The 19,255-nt window shown below is 58.4% G+C and overlaps 1 protein-coding gene across 1 annotated transcript; it reads left to right on the forward strand.

Annotated features, from left to right (window-relative positions):
• Nucleotides 1–308: 308 nt before the first annotated feature.
• FHOD1 (formin homology 2 domain containing 1) lies at nucleotides 309–16,555 on the forward strand. Its single transcript, XM_064723258.1, has 22 exons — nucleotides 309–569; nucleotides 6,551–6,657; nucleotides 6,787–6,851; nucleotides 8,170–8,237; nucleotides 8,321–8,426; nucleotides 8,802–8,896; nucleotides 9,319–9,430; nucleotides 9,523–9,617; nucleotides 9,706–9,849; nucleotides 9,968–10,182; nucleotides 10,336–10,446; nucleotides 11,898–12,064; nucleotides 12,312–13,165; nucleotides 13,422–13,574; nucleotides 13,713–13,895; nucleotides 14,161–14,280; nucleotides 14,433–14,594; nucleotides 14,695–14,885; nucleotides 14,958–15,150; nucleotides 15,230–15,383; nucleotides 15,469–15,645; nucleotides 16,136–16,555. Exons 1-22 carry the CDS (start codon nucleotides 384–386, stop codon nucleotides 16,216–16,218), a joined length of 3,741 nt encoding a protein of 1,246 aa, XP_064579328.1. The 5' UTR covers nucleotides 309–383; the 3' UTR covers nucleotides 16,219–16,555.
• The last annotated feature ends 2,700 nt before the right edge of the window (nucleotides 16,556–19,255 follow it).

Here is a 19,255-nt window from a genome sequence, read left to right on the forward strand (position 1 = left end):
TGGAGCACTCTGGTGCCAGAGCGTTCCAGTGGAGCCCCCCAGAGCCCGTTCCAGTGGAGCCCCCAGAGCCCGAACCATCCATCCTGGAGCACCCTGGTGCCAGAGCGTTCCAGTGGAGCCCCCCAGAGCCCGTTCCAGTGGAGCCCCCCAGAGCCCGAACCATCCATCCTGGAGCACCCTGGTGCCAGAGCGTTCCAGTGGAGCCCCCCAGAGCCCGGAGCATCCCGGTGCCCGGAGCATCCTTCCCGGATGACCCACGGGAGGGCGCGCCGAGCGCCGAGTACCCAGCACGGAGCGACCGCTCCCGGGACGGGGAGGGCGGAGGGGCCGGGCCGAACCCGTTCCGCCCCGGGTGTGCACGGGGCCGCGGCGGCGGCGGGGCCATGGCGCTGGTGGAGGCGGCGGAGGCGACGGTGCCATGCCGGGTGCAGTACCTGGAGGACGCGGATCCCTTCGCCTTCGGCAGCTTCCCGGAGCCCCGACGAGCCCCGGTTTACGCCGTGGAGGAGGCGCTGGCCCTGGGGGCGCAGCTGCCCGCGCTGCACCGCCTGGTCGGGGCCCCGCTGCCGGTGAGCAGGGACGGGGACGGCGGGGAAGGCACCGTGCGGGGCTCGGGGTGGGGATGGCTGGCTGGAGGGGACCGGGGGGCGAGGGATCGGACGGGGTGTCCCCGGCAGCGCTGCCGGTGTGAGTCACGGCGGGGTTTATGAGCTCCTGTGGGAGATGCCAGCCTCGGCCGGCCCCAATGAGTCGGCGGGAGGAAGAGGATGTGCTGCTCAGAGCATGCAGGAACCCTGTCAGGGGGAAGCAGGATGAGGGCAGGCGTCCATGCCCATGTGGTCGGGGCTGAGGCAGCGTGTTCCCCGCCGGCCTCGCACTTCCACGCCGGGAACCGGGAGCGGAGCGCACCGGCTCCGCCTGGGACCCTTCCCGTGCTGGTTCTCGCTGCGGCACCTGGAGCGTGGGGCGGTGATGGTGGGGGCGGAGGGCAGCCAGCCCCTCATCTCACCGCTCCGGCGGCAGCTTTGTCAGCGGAGAGCAGTACGGAAATGCACGCTGAGCAATTTCCTTCAGCTGGGAGGAAGGCAGGAGGCTGAATGTGAAGCGAGGCACCGTGTCTTGTTTGTGTGTCCTCAAGTCTGGCTCGGGCTGGGAAGTGGAGGAGACACGGGAGACACGGCATCCTCCCTGCCTGTCTCCTGTGGAGGTGATGCTCTCGGAGCATCCTTCTCAGGATGGGGACTGGCTTGTTTTCTTCCTCAGGGACGTGGGACCCAGCAGAGTTCGACAATAGCTGAGCATCTCGGTCTTGCAGCACCACAGGAGTGCAGGGAAGGGAGGCAGGAGCCCCCGCTGGCTGGGGGGAGCTCTGCTCAGAGCTAGAGCGGAGAGATGGAGCAGCAGGAGAGGGAAATTCAGCTCGCTGTGCCCGACACTGAGCTTGCTGCCCTTCCAGGGGAGAGGGGATCACTTTGAGACCTTTGCCTGCACCAAAAAAAAAAAACCTCCCGTTTATTCCCCTTTTCATTTTTCTTGGATCAAAGAAGCAGCGTCTCATGTCGCCGTCATGGGATTTTTAGGCGGTGACTAAAGGGAGTTTGTTTGGGAACAAACAGCTTGGAGACATGACGAATGGAGCAAACTCAAATTTCATGCGTGTGCTGTGCTCCCTGGGCAGGAGCTGGCTGTAACGGGATCGCCAGCCCGGAGCGCTGCCATGGTGGCAGGGGCAGTGGCAGGGGGAGGGGACACTGGACACTGCGTTCCCGAGGGCGGCAGCGCTGCAAGGTCCTGTGCCCAGCAGAAGGGTGTTGATCCTGCGATTTCAGGCTCTGCTCTCTATCTAATCCAAGCTCTGGATATTTTTTCCTGTAGTTTCCCTCTATCATCCCACGACCCTTGGTGAAATCGCAGGTGAACTCCCTGGATCCTGTTCTGGGCTTATAAACCAGATTTCTGGATTATATAGGTTATAAACCATGCTGCCTTTACCACACAGCGCTCTCTGAGGCAGCAAGGGCTGCAGAATGTCCCACCTGACAAGCTGGGATGCTGGCTGGGGTTTGCACAAGCAAATGTGCTCATTGGGAGCCTCCTGCACTGGGATTTACAGCCTGTGGAGTGAGGTCAGTCTCCCAAGGCACCCAGCTCAGTTGAAATTCAGAGCTGGCACCCTTGGAGCCATGCAGATGTCGTTCCCCTGGCATGACCAGCCAAAGCCTCCCCTGGTGCCTTTTGTGCCAGGTAGCACTCAGTTCCATTAGTCACCGCCCTAAAATTAGTAAATGAACAGTCGGATTTTTCCCAAGGAACTGGCTGTAAAAAAGTTCAACTGGGAATGCCTGGTGCCAGGTTTGTCCTGCTGGGCAGCATGCCTGGACCTGCAGAGCACTGGAAGAGGGTGCAGCAGCCAGGAGGGAGCTGGGCTATGGTACCCTCATAGTTGGACGAAGATTGAGCTGCACGCACCCAGGGGATGAGCTGCCTTGGGAGAGCAGCTGAGCCCGGCTAAGCAGCTCCCTGTGCTGGGAACAGCTTAGAGATGATGAGCAAGAGGTTTCTGGTGCAAGCATCACTGCCTTGAATAGCCTGTCCTGCCCCATGACACCCTTGGTGCTTCCTCTCCCTGAACAGGACCTGTCACTGATGGCTTTTTCATGCTCTCCGGGAAGTGTGTTTGTGCTTGGAAATACCTTCCTGCTTTGTTTGCTGCTGCTGCATTGTTTGCCTCCAGGCTGATACTATCTTCTCCGCTTTCCAGCATTTTTTTTAGTACCCTTGGGTGATGCTTGGGCAGGGCGTGGCCATTCTCTGAACCTCTGCAGGCAGGTTTTGACAGGGCAGGTTTTTTTGGCTGTCCTTTAAGTCCCCAAATGCCCCTGCGGCTCCCTAGAGCACTATCTCACCTCTCGATCTGGGGATTTTTCCAAACAATTGCAAAACCCATCAGGCTAGAGCTTTGCATTCTCCTTCCTCCCCCGGAAATCTGGGAAGAGCAAACAGTTCGCTGGCCTCGGTGCCATAAACTTGCTGAGAGCTCTTGTACTCAATAGAGGTGCCGGTGGGGCAATCTCTGTGTGTGAAGTGAGCAATCCCCATCCCACAGCCCTGCTGCCCTCTGTTTCCTAACAGGCTGGAGGAGGGCTTTGGTGAGGGTCTGTGCCCCACTTCACCCCTGGATGGTAGGAAAGCAGTGAGGAGGGGTCAGCAGCACCGAGTGTTGGTGCTCAGCAGCCCCCAGCACTCCCCAGCTCCCAACACCATCCCTGCATGGATCCCAGGAAGGGAACTGCAGCCAGGCAATCATGCCGTGGCTTTTCCAGGACACCAACTGCTGCCTGGCACTGGGCTCCTCCCACTGCCACAGGTCTGTTGGTAAACAGCAGGAGATCTGTTAATGAGCAATGAGCCCAGCTGGAGGAGCTTCCAGAGGGAAGCAAGTTGGCACTTCTGGGCCAGCTCTGGGTGACCTCCAGAGATCCCCCCTGCCCCCATGACAAGGCAGTGGCAGTGTTCTCATCCACTTGCTGCCATCCATCATGCAGGAGTGGACAAGCACCTGAGTGCCCTGGCAAAGGACACCCCTCCTAACCCTGCAGCTGAACTGTGGTGAATGTGCTTGGCTGGGCTTGGGCTTGGGCTTGAGGTTAGGGTTGGGGTGGGTCCTGTGGCTGGTGTAACTCTACAAACCATCAGCCCTGTGTGTTTTGGGAGGAAGAGCAGCAGCTGGTGATGCCAGTGCTTTCTGAACTGTCAGTGCCTTGTGTTTAACTGCTGCCTACTATGTTTAAATAATATATTTTTCCTGTAGTTTCCCCACAGCCTTTCTAGAAGAGCTGCAGCAATGCCGAGAAATTGTGGTTACTGAAAAAAAAAAGTGTTAGAAAGGGGGTAAAAGTGGTAAAAGTGTTTCCTTTGCTGACAGATAAAGAGGATATTTGTTGCCTGGCCTTGGAGCGTGCGGGGATGCTGTGATAGGGGTGAGCAGGAAAATGTTATGCTGTGGTGGGGAGTGTGAGTTCGTCTGTGCATGGATGCTGTTTCTCCATATTGGAGGTGAGGAGGTTTCCATCACACACCCCCACTGAATCCTGGAATGATTTGGATTTGAAGGGACCTTAAAGGGATCATCCTTGTTCCACTCCACTGCCATGGGCAAGAACACCTTCCATCAGACCTCTTGTTCCAAGTCCTGTCCAGCCTGGCCTCGAACACTTCCAGGGATGGGACATTCAACACAGACAGAATCTTTTTCAGGGTTGTGGGTCCTTGTCCCACATCAGGGCTGGCACGAGCATCAGACCTCAGCAAGACCCCAGAGCCTCCCTGTGAATGGGTGAAGGACATCCATCCTGCTGCAGGGTGGCTGGGACTCCCAGGAGCCACGGGCTGGATGTGTGAGCGTGGGACACTCTCCTCTCCCAGCTCTGCTTTGCCCTCAATCCCCATTGCCCTCAAAGTCCGGCTCATTTTGTAATGGTTTACCAGGCAGGAGACAGATGAATCAGAGCCACTCTGCACTGGGAGCTGTCAGTAACCTGTGACCCCAACTTGCTGTCCCCAGCACCATGACACTGAGACCTCAGCTTGATCCTACAGGGTATAAACCCCCTGTCTGAATAACCCCTGGCCCTGGGGCAGCTGCTGCTCCCTGGTGTGGAAGTGCTGCCCAGGATTTTTGGCAGAGATGCAGGAGCCTGGGATGGCTTCTCCCCATCCCCAGGGAGGCCACAGCCAAGCCAGGGCCCAGGGTTTGGAGCATCCCTAGTGGGAAACGTTGCCAAGCTCACACGGGAAATACACGGGGTCAGGTCCCAGGGGCTCCCCCCACAGCTGGGACATGTCAGCAGCCCCGGAGGAGCTGGGGATGTTAACTCTGGCTTGCTGGGGCTGCGGCAGCCCAGAGAAGGCAAGGCCTTTGTACTGGGGTGGGTTGCTCTTTGCTGACTTAGAGTGCCTGGGTGGATGCAGGGGTGGCCAGGAGGAATCAGAGATAGGGAGAATGCCCAGAAGTATGAAGGAATTGGCTGGGTGGATGCAGGGATGTCCAGGTCGATGCAGGGATGCAGGACAGCCTGTCCCAGGAGAGGAATTGAAGCATTCCCCAGTGAGCAAACCCTGTGTGGGGTCAGTGTGAGGGACTCACGCTGTGAAGGCAGAGCTGGCAGCCAGGAGTGCCTGCCCAGTGCCAGGTGCTGTGTTTGCCAAGCCTGTGTTTGCTGCACATTGCCATGGCTGGCTGGCGTGGCCAGCAATGTCCAACCCAACCACAGTGCCCTGCCAAATTGCCCAGTTAATGACTTCAATTCATGTGTCATTTGACTTCACCCTATGGTATTAAAGCCACACCCACCGTGAATTCATATGTGTGAGCTTGTGCCCAATGCTGGGATTGGGCACAATCAATGCAAGGAGATGGGAATGTCATGGAAAGGAATCCCAGTGAGACACAGGAGCCATACCCAGTATTGCAGTGGGATCTCCAGGGCCACAGTGGGGAAAGGCATTGATGGGAAAGGCAGAGAAGCTGTGACTGTTCCCATCTGAGCTCCTCAGCCACAGCACTGTGCTTGGAGCTTTTGCAATTTGGGGTTGAAACTGAGGTGGGGTTTTAGATGGCTGATGGATCCCCACTTCTCTCCCCTATTGCTGCTTGCTCTTGTTTGCACAAGAGTAGCTTTAATAATGGGGTTTTATCCCCAGTCCTCAGTTCCTGCCCTGCAGATGTGTTCCTTGGAGATGGGTTGAGCAGGGAGAGGGTGGGGCAGGGGAGTTGCAAGTGCTTTAGGAACAGATCCAGATGTGCAAGGTGCTGGCACTGCCCTCCCTCTGCTTCTGCTCATGCCTTGAGGGTGAATGGCCATGTCCCAGAAGACCTGGCTGGGTGCTGTGGGGTGCTGCTGGCCCCAGGGTACCTCAAGGACTTTGTGGGTGCTGTGCACCATGGGTGCTGTGCATGGATTTTCTGGGAAGGTGCCCCTTGCCCCAGCCTTGTCTCAGAGCTGTGCTTATCCAAATTCTGATGGAAGACGCCACGTGGCTCTGGGCTGAGTCAGAGGGTGTGTCAGCCAGGGCACATCCCAGGGATTTGCACTGCTTTGGGGGGTCCCTGCCTGGGCTGGGTGCCCAACAGTTCCCTCAGACCCAGTCCCTGCAGGCAGGGGCAATTTGCCAGCCCTGGGAGGAGATGGATCCTGCCCCAGCTGAGCCCCTGCTGACTAAGGGGAGCCCCAGGGAGCCAATCAGCCTCTTGCCATGGTTCCCACCCAGGGATTGCCAAGGAGCTCAGTGCTGGCAGGACCGCCCTCACTCAGCCTTTTCCTGCCTGGGGCTCCATGTTTCTCCACAATCAGCACTAGGCTGAGGCAGAAGGTGCTGGGACATCTCCCTGCAGAGCCAGTGGCTGGGGACAGGTGGGACATGCCACCCCACTGCAGGATGTGTCTGCCAGCTGAGTTTGGTGTGGATGGGAGGGTGACCTGGGAATGCTCTGGGAGCCTGTAGGGCTGTGTTGGGCGTGGGCACTCAGCCTTGCTGTCTGCATCCCCAGCTGGAGGACTGCACGCTGCAGATCTCACCCTCTGGACACTACCTGGACCTTGACTTATCCCTGCTGGAACAGAAGGATGATCTGGAGGGTTTCTATGAGGAGGTCAGGTAGGGCACACGGGGTACCTGAGCCCTGTGGTGACACAGGGACCCACATGTGTGTGTACACCATTGGCAAGAAGTCAGGGCTGGGGTGGTCCCTCTGCAGCACTCACAGCACATTTTCCCTCACCTCAGGAAGGGGCGCCGGCCGACGCTGATCCTGCGCACGCAGCTCTCCGTCCGAGTCCACGCCATCATCGGTGAGTCGGGGCTGCTCCCTCCTCCAGCCTGCTCCAGCAGCTCCACTGCCCTGCACGGGGGAGGCCTGGCCCCTGCAGTGAGTTCTGGCCAGGGTTTTTGTGATGGAGAGGGCTGCTTCCACCCCATAACCCCTCCCAGAGATCAGGGGATGTGGTCCTCATGGGGTACCCGCTGGGTTAATCCCCTCCATCCTCCGAGATCAGGACTTTGGCCTCTTGGGCTGGGAGCCCACCACCCACTGCAGTTATTCTGGGTCACTCAGGCAAGCTCTAAATATAGCTGTGAAGACATAAACAAAGGGCTCTTGCGCAGCAGAAAGTGCTGCCATGGTTCAGGCAGCCTGCTCTGAGGTCCTGCAAAATATTCAAGAGTCTCAAGCCTTTTTTTTTGTCTTTGGCAGGAGGAAAACAAGCACTGAGCAGAGTGATGCCAGATGGGCATCAGCTGACTGTGCAGGGCTGCAGCTGAACCATGCAGGAAGGGGCAGGAAGCCCAGGGTCAGGGTCATGGTCGTGCTCTTTGCCAGCAGTTCCCAGGCTCTGTCTGAGCTCTGAGCTCTTCTGCTTTTCCTCCCAGCAGCTCTGCCTTCCCTCCCAGCTCTGACAAGCTGATAAGCAAGTGGAGGAGGCTGCCGGGACACTGTGTTTTACAGGGCATATCTGGAGGACTACTTGGACATCTTGTTTTTGGCTTGTTGTAGCTGTAAGCCTGACCCAAATAAGTTGGGATGTGTGGCTAACTCAGTTTTTGCATGTGGGAAGTGCTGGCTCCCAATGGCCTTGGTGTCTTCATGGGGCCTTCCAGCTTCCCAATGCCCTGGCTGCTCCACACTGGCTCTTGCCTGCAGGCACATTCCCATAAGCACATAGTCTCCACCCCAGTGACAGTCCTGTCCCTGAGCAACCTGTGTCACACTACTGGCTTTCCTAGCCCCATCCTGTGTTTTTTTTTCCCAAGCCCTGGGGCTGCTGGGAACTCTGGAACCATGGTATGGCTGTGCCCAGGGAGGGATGGCTAAAAGTAGCTCAACCTCTTGCCTGTGTTCCTGTTTAGGTTTTGCAAAGGAAACCAGAGGGGATATTTGTGTCATTGCTGGTCAGAAAAAGAGGGCAAAAAAAAAGGAAATAGGAAAGTGGGAGGGCTGAAATGTGTAGTTGTGGTAGAGCAGCTGCTCCCAGCCACTGTGTCCCACAGCCAGGGCAGTGCTGGGGTGATGGCACAGAGATCAGGATCAGGATAAGTCAGGATGAGGGGCTTTCCCAGGAAGCCCCAGTTGAGCAGTGAGCCACTCACACCACATCTCTCCTTTCCTCCCAGAGAAGCTGTACAACTCACGGGGGCCTGAGCTGCGGAGGTCCCTCTTCTCCCTGAAGCAGCTCTTCCAGGTGAGGGGATGCTGGTGTGGTGGGGGACAGGGGCTCCCCCAGGGCTGGCTGCCACACTGCAGTAACTTGGCCTTCTCCCACAGGAGGACAAGGACCTGGTGCCAGAGTTTGTGAACCTGGAGGGGTTGACGTGCCTGATCAAAGTGGGGACGGAGGCTGACCAGAACTACCAGAATTACATCCTCCGGGGTTGGTATTTGGGCACAGGGCACCTCTGGAGCAGGTTCTGTAAAGAAGCTGTGGATGCCCCATCCCTGGAAGTGTTCAAGGCCAGGTTGGATGGGTCTTTTATGCAACCTGGTCTAATGGAAGGTGTCCCTGCCTGTGGCAGGGGAGTTGGAATGGGTCTTTAAGGTCCCTTCCAAACCAAAGCATTCCAGGATTCCATGCTTGTCCCCAGGGAGGAAGGCTGGCACTCAGGGCGGGTGAGCCATAAAGTCTGTCAGGGCTGCTCTGCCTTCCCAGCAGCCAGACATTGCCCTTGCTGCAGTGATGCTGTGCAGGGATGGAAATTCCCAACCCCTGCCTGCTGCAGCATCAGCCTGCCCACTCTCTGCCTTGCAGCCTTGAGCCAGATCATGCTCTTCGTGGATGGGATGCTGGGTGTCATCAACCACAATGAGACTGTCCAGTGGCTGTACACGCTCTCAGGATGCCCAGTGAGTGCCTGTTGCTCTTGGGGGGCAGCCTGTGCCCTCCACTGCATCCCCTTCCCTGCTTGTGGCTGTCCCCTTGAACCATCCCTCAGAGGATATGCTTCACTCGCTGCCTCTGGGCTTGGTGGCCTGGTACCTTTGCTTGTGTTGGGTCCTGCTCCCAGCCTTCTGGAAGTCACCCAGGATCTGCAGACCTCCCTATCCTGATGTGACCACATTCCCAGGCACAGAGCTTGAGTAAGACACTCCTGCTCCAGGTCCCTTCCCAGTGCCTCTCAGCCATCAGCCCTCACAGTTGCAGGTCCCTGGCCCCACAGCAAAGCTCCCAGTCCTGGGGCATGGGCACAGCCACCCCACAGTGCCCCAGCAGCACGCTGGCAGGCCCCTGTCACTGCTGCTGTCCCAGCTGCCATCCCTTGTCCCAGTATCGCCTGGTGGTGAAGATGGCCCTGAAGCTGCTCCTGGTGTTTGTGGAGTACACAGAGCCCAACGCCTTGCTGCTGATCCGCGCCGTCAATGCCGTGGACCAGGCGAGAGGTGAGCGCAGCTCCAGCCTCCTGCGAGGTCCCTGCTGGGGGACAGTGTCCCCTCCCAGCCTGCATGTCACCTGTTCATGCCTCTTTTCCCAGGTGCCTGTCCGTGGTCCAACTTAATGGCCATCCTGGACCAGCGCAACGGGGCTGACACGGAGCTGCTGGTGTTCACCATGACACTGATCAACAAGGTCTGTGGGGGTGTCCCCGTGGTGCCACCCTGCTGGGGCTCAGTGTGGGTCACCCCAGTGCCAGCAGCATCCCTCTGATTCTGCCCAGACGCTGGCAGCCCTCCCAGACCAGGACACCTTCTATGATGTGACCGACTGCCTGGAGCAGCAGGGCATGGAGCAGGTGGTGCAGCAGTACCTGGGCAGCAAGGGCACCGACCTTGACTTGAAGCAGCAGTTCACAATCTACGAGGTGAGCAGGGCTCCAGCAGGATCTGGCCATGTGCCACCTGCCTCCAGCAGGGAGGGTGAGTGCATGGGGTGGCAGGGATGCTGTTGTGCCCGGTGCCATGCCCCTGGTCCCTCCACAGAGTGCTCTCAAGCTGGAGGATGATGTGGAAGAGCCGCCCTCAGGGGGACGCAAAGAGCGGAGGAGAACAGATGAGGGCCGGCGTGGGTGGCGATCCCAGGGCGGCTCCCAGGATCCCAGTGCCGATGCCCAGCCACTGCTGGGGTCTCCTGACACTCCAAAGGAGCCCCCAGCTGAGGACACCCCGCCTATCCCTGCACCAAGCAGCCCAGCAGAGTAAGTGCAGCTGGAGGTGGTCTGTGGTGGGGATGCTCCTGGGATGGTGAAGACACCGAGATGCCGCATAAGCAGCACTTGGATCCATTGCTGGTGCCAGGGTGGAGAGCAGTCCTGTGGGACCTGCTCTCAGTCCCTGTCAACTCCTTCCAGACCCTGTCCCACCAGCATCTACAACAGCACATCCAGCGTGCGGCTGGCCCTGGCCTCCCCCCCGGCTGAGAAGGAGCAGCCCCCGGGCCCAGGAGAGCGCAGTGTCTACAAGTAAGGAGCCAGGAGGGGCTGGGGGCATGGAGGTGGGCAGCAGGGTGGGCTCCCAGGAGCATGAGGTGTGTCCATCCCAGGGCACACTCTGCCTTTCCCTGGGGGGAAACAGTCTAGGAGGGCACTGGAGCTGGAGAGATGTATGAGGGGGCAGCAGGTATCAAAGGGTCCAGCCAGGGGCTCCAAGGCATCCTTTGGGCATGCACAGCTCTGCTCCAGCTCCCCATTCTCCTCTCTGCCCAAGCTTGCCCTCTCCTCTGCCCACTCTCTGTCTTTCCTTTTGCAGGCTGCACCAAACTGCCCCTGTCTGGTAAGTGCCTGGCTCTGCACGTGCATGCTCCCTCCCAGCATGATCATAGAATCATAACATCCTGGAATAGTTTGGGTTGAAAGGGACCTTAAAAATCATCTAGTTCCAATGCTTCCACTAGATTGCTCAAAGCCTGATCTTACAGGGATGGGGCATCCACAGCTTCTCTGGGCAACCTATGCCAGTGTCTCACCACCCTTACAGGGAAGAATTTCCTCCTAATATCCAATTTAAACCTACTCTCTTTCAGCTTAATGTCCTATTAATTCTCCCTTGCCCTATCCTATGATGCTCTGGGGGAGCAGTTACTTGCACTCACCTTGCTGCCCCCATCCCTTGCCTCTCCCCTTCTAGTTCTACCTGTGGGACCCCAACCCCCTCCCCCATCACCCCACAGGATGCGGCACGCTCTGATCCCTTCTTTGGGGTGAGGCGTCCTTGCTGGGGGTGGCACAGGCTGCTCCAGGTGATGGACAATGTCCCATCTCTCTAGCGCCCGAGGCCACGTGGTGCCTGGGCCGGAGGGGACTTGCCAGGGCTCTCCTGGCTCCCTGTGAACCCTGGGGCCATGGGGCAAGGGTTCCATGCTGGAGGGCTGCCAGGTGGGTGTGTGCAGGATGCACGAGCCCCAGGGGACTGCCAGCAGTGGGGGCTAACCCCTGTTTTCCCTCAGGCGGGAGGAGGCCCCCTCCTTGCATGAGGACAAGCCTATTTTGAAGAAGTTTGAGTAAGTAGAGGCATGCGTGTGTCTCCAGGCATGCGCTTCCTTGGAGTGGTACCCGGCTGGAGGTACCTGGGCTCTGGCCACACAGGGCATGAGGAGCAGGATCACGCCCTCAAGTCTCTGCCTTGGTGCCCTCCTGGGTTTTGCAGCTTTTGGATGAGGGTTGCAGTGAGCACCAGGTCTGTTGGGACCAACTGGTGACAGCAGCACCCTGTTGGCACAGCCGTGGGGCCATCACCTCTCTCTGCAGGGCTCAGAGGAGGTTGAATCCTTGGTGTCCCTAATGTGGTGTGGCCAGCGCAGGGGGTTTCTGTGCTGTGGGACTGGCTGTGCAGTGTGGCATGGCGTGGTTTGCTGGTTGTCCCTATTGTCCCCATCCCTGCTTTGCTTTTGGCCAACATCCACCCCATCTTGCAGAGCTCGCTTTTTGGAGAACCTGGCTGCAGCCCAGAAGGAGAAGATCTCTTCCATGGCCAAGGGACGGCTCGATGTCCTCAGTGATACTACACTAGAGCATCCTACTGCTCTTGCATGGGAAAGAGACCATGGCACCTCTGATCCCAGGGTGGAGCCACCCAGCATAAGTAGGTGCTGCCAGGGTGTGTGTTCCCAGCTCATCTGGGTCCCTGGGTGGGGATTAGTGGCCCCTCAGTCCCCATCCCATCCCTGCATCTGTGACACACAGAGCCTTGGAGGAGATGGTACCTCCTTGCTCAAAATGCTGGCATCTGAGCACACCTCACTGCAGAGCAGGACTCCAACTCTGCAGTGAGCCAGCACTACCTGCCCCCTCCAAACAGATTATTCCAGCTTCTTCCTCTCTCCCTGCAGGGTCTCATTTGCCTCGATCTGACATCACTGACTCCTGCAGCACCATCTCCTCTGACACCAAGTTTATGCTGGACATGCTCTATGCCAAGGGCTCCTCGGAGTCGGGGAGGGAGAAGGTGCTCCATGAAATGCCTTTATCCCCCCAGATCCAGGGTGAGGTGGAGATGGACACCAAGGGAAGCAGCAGCCAGGAGCAGGAGAGTGCCCGGCCCTGTGGCAGGGCTCCAGATGGGCCAGTAGCCAGCGCCCATGCCAAGCTGGTACGTGCCATGTCCAGCATAGATGATGAGACCCACACACAGAAGCTGGAGAACACTGGAATGATGCCCATCAAAAAGGACACAGAGCTGACATGGGAGCGCCTGGAGACCGTCCCTGTGCAGCTGAAGATCAAGGACATGGATTTCACTGACTTGGGGGATGAAGAAGATTTTGACATCCTGGACACGGGGCCAATGACCAACGGATCTTTCCTCCATCCTGGCATTGAAGCAATGAGTGCTGGAACATTCATGGCTCCCCCTCCACCTCCTGCCCTCCCTGGTTGCCCACCACCTCCACCTCCTGCCCTCCCTGGTTGCCCACCACCTCCACCACCTCCACCTCCTGCCATCCCTGGCTGCCCACCCCCACCGGGGCTGCCAGGTCCCTCAACAACAGATGGCCCCTCCGAGGCTAAGAAGAAGAGGACAGTGAAGCTCTTCTGGAAGGAGCTGAAGCAGCTGGATGGGACTGTGGGAAGTGGCAGGTTTGGCCAGGGGACACTTTGGGCATCCCTGCAGAATGTAGAGGTCAATACTGCGAAACTGGAGCATCTCTTTGAGTCACGGTCAAAGGAAGCGCCAACCTCAAAGGTACCAATGGGCACCCATTGGCCGAGGGGCACTGAGGGGTGGGAGGAAGGCTGTGAGTTCCTGTGGGGACCCTGTTACCCCTACCCTATCTCAAGGATGGGCACCAGAAGCCTGGAGGCTCAGTGGGAATGATTATGGGCAGTGCACAGATTTGGTTTGGCTCACTGCCTGGTCTGTGTTTGGTTCCCTCTGTTCATAAGTTCATGAAGGTAAGCCCTTTGCCTGGCTGTCCCCATCCATCCTGCCCTCTTTGCAGAAAGCCATTGATGGGAAGAAGGTGGTGGTGGTGTTGGACCCCAAGAGGAGCAATGCCATCAACATTGGCCTCACTGTGCTGCCACCCGTCCATATAATCAAGACAGCCGTGCTCAACTTTGATGAGTTTGCCGTCAGTAAGGAAGGGATTGAGGTGAGCACAAGAGAAGCAGGCTCAGCTCCTCTGAGGTCTCAGCAGGTCATTTCCCCAGGCTAGGAGACATCCATGCCATGATGCCTGGGGTGACACACCCTATGTATGTCATCTGACATATCCCTCTCCCTGCTCCAGAAAATCCTAACCATGGTCCCAACTGAGGAGGAAAAACAGAAGATCCAGGAGGCCCAGTTGGCCAATCCTGATGTGCCTTTGGGCTCTGCAGAGCAGTTTCTGCTCTCCCTGTCTTCCATCAGTGACCTCACGGCCAGGCTCCAGCTCTGGGCCTTCAAGCTGGACTATGAGAGCCTGGAGCAGGTAGGGAGCCATGTACCCCATCTCCACTCTGCCCTCCCACTGCTGACACCCCAGCAGTGCTAAGCACTGAGCCAAGCATGTTTCTGGTGAGGACCAGTCATATCCAAACATGGGAGGTGCCCCAGCATGGCTGGGGATGGGCTGCAGACCCCCAAGGCAAGCAAGGGCTTGGATTGATCAGGAGGTGGTTGTCCTCGTGGGTGAATGCTGAAGCTCCCAAGGGAGAGGGTGGCCAAGGGATCTCACCTGCTTCTCCCTCACCCAGGAGATCGCAGAGCCGCTCTTTGATCTGAAGGTAGGCATGGAGCAGCTGGCCAGAAATCACACATTCAAGTGCATCTTGGCCACACTGCTGGCGATGGGCAACTTCTTGAATGGTTCCCAGGTGAGGAGCAGGGTGAGGACCAGCCATGGTTTGTGGGCACCTAGAAGGGTCTGTGGGGAGCTGGGAGGTGCTGGTGGGGACCCAGTGGATCTGCAGACTGGAGGTCTGCTGGATTAGAGATGAGAGTCCCTGCTGAGTCCATTGGGTTTCAGAGCAGAGCCTTTGAGCTTGACTACCTGGCGAAGGTCTCAGAAGTGAAGGACACAGTGCACCGGCAGTCCCTGCTCTACCATCTCTGCCAGATGGTGGTAGAGAAGTTCCCAGAAACCACTGACCTCTACTCAGAAATTGCCTCTATCACCCGCTCCGCCAAGGTGAGGCAAGGCAGGTGACACCCGGGCAGACGGAGGGTGTGGGTCCTGTGGCTGCCCAGCTACACCAGCATGGCCAAGGACTGACATCTCACTCTTCCAGATTGACTTTGAAGAGCTGGCCAACAGCCTGGTGCAGCTGGAACGGAGGTGCAGGGCCTCCTGGCACAACCTGAAGGTGATTGCCAAGCATGAGACCAAGCCAGTGCTGAAGACCAAGCTGACAGAGTTCCTCAAGGAGAGCACCCAGCGCATCATCGTCCTGAAGGTGGTGCACAGGCGTGTCCTCAACAGGTTGGTGGCTTGGGGACACAGCAGGAACCTTGCAGTCCTGTTGGTGGCCCTCCATGACTGATGTTCCTGTAGGTTTCACTCCTTCCTGCTGTACCTGGGCTACCCAGCGAGCGCGGTGCGGGATGTGAAGGTGACATCCATCTGCAAACTGCTGCAGGAGTTTGCCCTGGAGTACCGCACCTGCTGGGAGCGCGTGCTGCTGCAGCAGAAGAAACGCGCTGCCCACCGCGAGCGCAACAAAACCCGGGGCCGGCTCATCACCGAGGTACGGGGACACTCGCCTGGGTGCCACCAGGAGGCGATGCTCCCCATGTCCCCAACACCAACCTCTCCTCCCATTGCAGACTGAGAAATTCTCCGGCATTGCCGAGGCAGTTCTGCCGCCTGCCGTGTTATCCAGCAGCCCCAGGGAGCAGATGGAAGCGGGTCACGAGTGCATGAAGATTGTGCTGACCTCCCCCACAGATATCCCTGCCCGCCGCAGCCGAGCCAGCCAGGGTAGGAGCAGGATGGCTGAGGAACTCAAGACATGCCCAGCTGGCTGGGAGCAACTGGTGCCAGCATCCTCATTGTCCCCATGCAGGAACAGGGCATGGCACCCCGACCCACGGCTCTCCAGCCCAGGATGATGTTCCCAGCTCACCTGATGATGCTTCAGATGAAATCATGGACCAGCTGGTGAAATCAGTGACACACAATCCCAACCCCCGACCCTGCCCCAACAAGGAGCGCAGGAGGTCCCGAGGCAATAGGAAGTCCTGTAAGTCCCATCCCTGTGTCCTTGTGTCCTGTTCCATCTCTGTTCCATGTTTTGTCCCTGTACACTGTCCCATCTCCATGTCCCTGTCCCATGTCTGTGTCCCTGCTCAGATGCTTTTTCCCAGTTCTGTATCCCTGTCCCCTTACCCTTTCCCATCTCTTTGTCTCTATTGCCATGCCCTGTCCCATCTCTCTTCCCAGGCTCTGCCCAATCCCCATACTCCTTCTCATCTCTGTCCCCGCCACTGTTTTGTTCCATCGCCATGTCTCTGTGCTCTGTCCCTTGTCCTTTGTGTCCTTGTTCCCATGCCCTGTCTGGCTCCTTCCCCATGGCCTGCCCTGCTGAGCCCACCAGACTGGATGTACCCTGAGACCAGTCCATGCCAGTGCACCCCATTACCCTGTCCCTGCCTGAGCAGGCCCCCATGTGTGGGGACTCTGGCACCCAGTGCTGCTCACGCTGGCAGTGCCACACTCTGCTCTTCCCGCAGTGCGGCGGACGCTGAAGAGCGGCCTCACCGAAGAGCTGGTGCAGGCCCTGGGCCTGGGGCGGGTGCCTGGCATGGAGATTTGAGGGGGCTCTGGCTGCTCCCCACTGCCAGCAGCCCCAGGGCAGGACGTGGTGGCAGCCCCTGCGGTCCTAGGAAAGGCACACTCTGCACCTTTGGCCTCGCCTCACTTTTCCCTGCTGGCCTCCAGCTCCCAGAGGCGCAGGGAGCAGAATGGCAGTGATGCCCAGAGCTGCTCCATGGTGACCGGGATGGAGGATGCTCAGCACTTGTGCTTGGAGGCTCGAGGTTCATCTTCTCAACAGTATTAGAGCGGTCAAGGGGCTGGACTCAGATGCCCTCTGGAGCTGAGTCTGGCCCACAGCTGCTGTGGTAATAAAATGATCTGATATGCTGCCGGCATCCCTTATTCCTGTACCTGAGAGGCCAGAATGATGTGATACTCCCTCCCTGGCCAAGCCAGTATCCCTTCTCCTGCAACCCCAACCCTGCTGCCTGGGGCAAGCACTCAGCCAGCCCTGTGGCTTGTAGGCACCATTGTCCCTCTGGGAACAGCATGATCCCCTCTGTACCAGGACAGCTGGGGGACTTTTCCAGAAGGAGCAAGGACTGCTGCCAGTCTCAAGGCTGCACGCTCAAGGACAGGAGCAGTGGCTCGAGCACAAGGCCACAGCACAGTAAAATTGTCTCACACTTTACCTCTCCTTTACAAACCTCTCCTGGGGGGTTTAGCCAGACCCAGACCTGGGTCAGAGGCAGGGTGGTTGTTCCCCTCTAGGAGCAGGTCCAGGGCACAGCAGCCGTGTGTTCCCCAGCTGCAAGCCTCGGAAATACCAGTGCTTGGCAAAGACAGGCTGCCTGTTCCTGTAAACGCACCAAGGCCTGCATCTGCCTGTCCCCATCATGGGAGCCTGGGAGATGTTCCTGCCACCTCCTGTCCCAGTGTGGCTCATGCCATGCCAGACACAGGTTAAACCCCACACTGGGTGCAATGCTCCTCACAGTGGGTACTATTTCTCAGCATCCCCCTCTGCCAGTGCTCTGGGCACTCTCACCTGTGGAAGAGGCATTTGGGAATGGTGTCACATCATCCATCACGACAGCTCCACCTCGGCGCTGCCCTGGCGTTGCCTCCAGCCCTGAATCCCGCACAGCAGGTCCCTGTGGCCTTCAAGGAATGAAGAAAAACTCCACGGGGCAGGGCAGCTTTTTCCTCCTGGCTATCTCTGCCCAGGGCTGTTCCTCTCCCACGAGGCTGGACATGCCAGCCTGCCCTGGTTTGTGGTGTCTGAGATCTTCCTGAGCGGCCCTGAAAGCAGCCAGATGCCACACTGAGAGCTGCAAGTGTCCCAGAAGTGCCTCAAGATACGGTCTGGCTTTCCTGGCCTCTGGGTGCTTGACTTGGGGCTGCAAAGAGAGGACAAAGAGGTTATGACAGGTAACAATGAGCCACAGGAGGAAGGAGAAGGGGCTGAGAAAGCATCTTCCTGACCCCCTGCACCTACTCGAGGTACCTAAAATGACATTGCATGTGTCACAGCCCCAGGATTGTTACTCCTGAGGGCTTGCTGGGGAAAACTGAGGCAGGGTGCAGGGGAATGTGTTTGGGTTTTTCCACCTTTTTTTTCTTTTCAGCCTTGGTGTTATTTCCAGGATTCCCAGCCTGGCTCTGGACACACGCTGCCCTTGAGCGGCGCCTGAAGTGCTTGGCTTGGCCTCAGCACAAGTCATTTATGCCAAAAATATGACCAGCAGGGGTGACCCCTGAGAAGGAGAGGGGGTGGCAGGATGCTGGAGGCACCTTTGCAAGATGAGGGGGTTTGGGGCAGTCAGACGAGGCTTGGTGAGGACCTGGGACACACGTGGCCTTAGGCAGCATCAACAGCGATGGGCTTGGGGTGCTGCCCCCCCAGTGGACTTCTCGCGGTGGGATGAAGTGACCCTGCCAGGGCACCCCATGGCACCCAGCACCTCCATTCCTTCCTCCATCCCCATCCGTGCCTCCATCCCTGCGTGGCTCCTGCCCAGCCGGCCCGGGACCACGAGCTGTGCCTTGCTGCCACGAGGGGGCACGGTGGCCACACGCAGGCGAGGCCACCCTAAGGGACGCTTCCCGTCCCGAAAGGATGCCCCGTGTCCCGCCGCTCTTCAGCGACTCGCCAACAACAATGGGCTTCATTTCGTTGTTCTCCCCTGGCTGGCAGCCGGCGGGGCTGCACCCTGCTACCCCCACCCACAGACACAGCCTGCCGCTTTGATGTCTCCTGGTGAATGACAGCCGCGTCCTTGGTCCGGGCTGTTTGTCTGGCCGGCGGGGACAGGCTCCTGTCCCCTGTGATCAGCTGTGTCTCCACTGCTTGTCCCTGGCCCTCATCCTGCCCTGGCCCCGTTCCAGGCAGCGAGGAGGAGCAGGGGACAGCAGGAATGAGCCTGGCTCCCCTTTATGTTGCATTTCTGCTCTTCTGTAGCTTCCATCCTCACTGTGATAGATATTCCCTGCCTTCTCCATTCCAGCTTTTCCATGGGACTGTCCCAGCACAGGATCCTGTTTACTGCCACACTCTGAGGTCGGCTCCAGCTTCATGCTCCATGGGCATGTCCCCAGTGCCACCCCCAAGCTCAGGGTGGGGGATTGCCCATGGTCCTGGCCTCGTGGTTGCCATGAAGCCCCACCACCTTGTGTGGGAAGCACAATTCCCATCAGTGACAGCACAGCCTTTCTCTTCCCAGGTCAGAGCCATCTCGAACACTTCTTGCAAATACTGGTGCACCCTGGCCACCTCCCAGAAGCATTATGATCATCTACCCCCCCCCCCAAAATTCCTCCTCCTGCCTCAGCTGGAGGACACCTACTCCACTTCCTGGCCTCAGCCCTCTTAAGCAACTTCAGGCTGACAACATGCTCCATTCTGCAACCACCTTCCCCAGCAGGATGGAGGCGTGGAATGGGAACCAGGTCACAGCTGCTGTGACCTACTGCCACCTTCCCTAGGAGCAGAGGGAGCAGAATGTCACCTGGCCCAGTCAGCTTCCCCTGGCATCTGTCCTGTGACCAAGGGGTAGTCACATTTCCCCTGTCCCCATCCCTCCAGTGTTGAGATA

The sequence above is a fragment of the Zonotrichia leucophrys genome, chromosome 11, assembly GCF_028769735.1.
Source record: "Zonotrichia leucophrys gambelii isolate GWCS_2022_RI chromosome 11, RI_Zleu_2.0, whole genome shotgun sequence".
Lineage (NCBI taxonomy): Eukaryota > Metazoa > Chordata > Aves > Passeriformes > Passerellidae > Zonotrichia > Zonotrichia leucophrys.

Coding starts and splice junctions, on each gene's coding strand:
- FHOD1 (XM_064723258.1), top strand. CDS start 384: ATGGCGCTGGTGGAGGCGGCGGAGGCGACGGTGCCATGCCGGGTGCAG. Junction 9,431..9,522: donor TGCCGTGGACCAGGCGAGAG/GTGAGCGCAGCT, acceptor CTCTTTTCCCAG/GTGCCTGTCCGTGGTCCAAC. Junction 14,886..14,957: donor CACAGGCGTGTCCTCAACAG/GTTGGTGGCTTG, acceptor ATGTTCCTGTAG/GTTTCACTCCTTCCTGCTGT.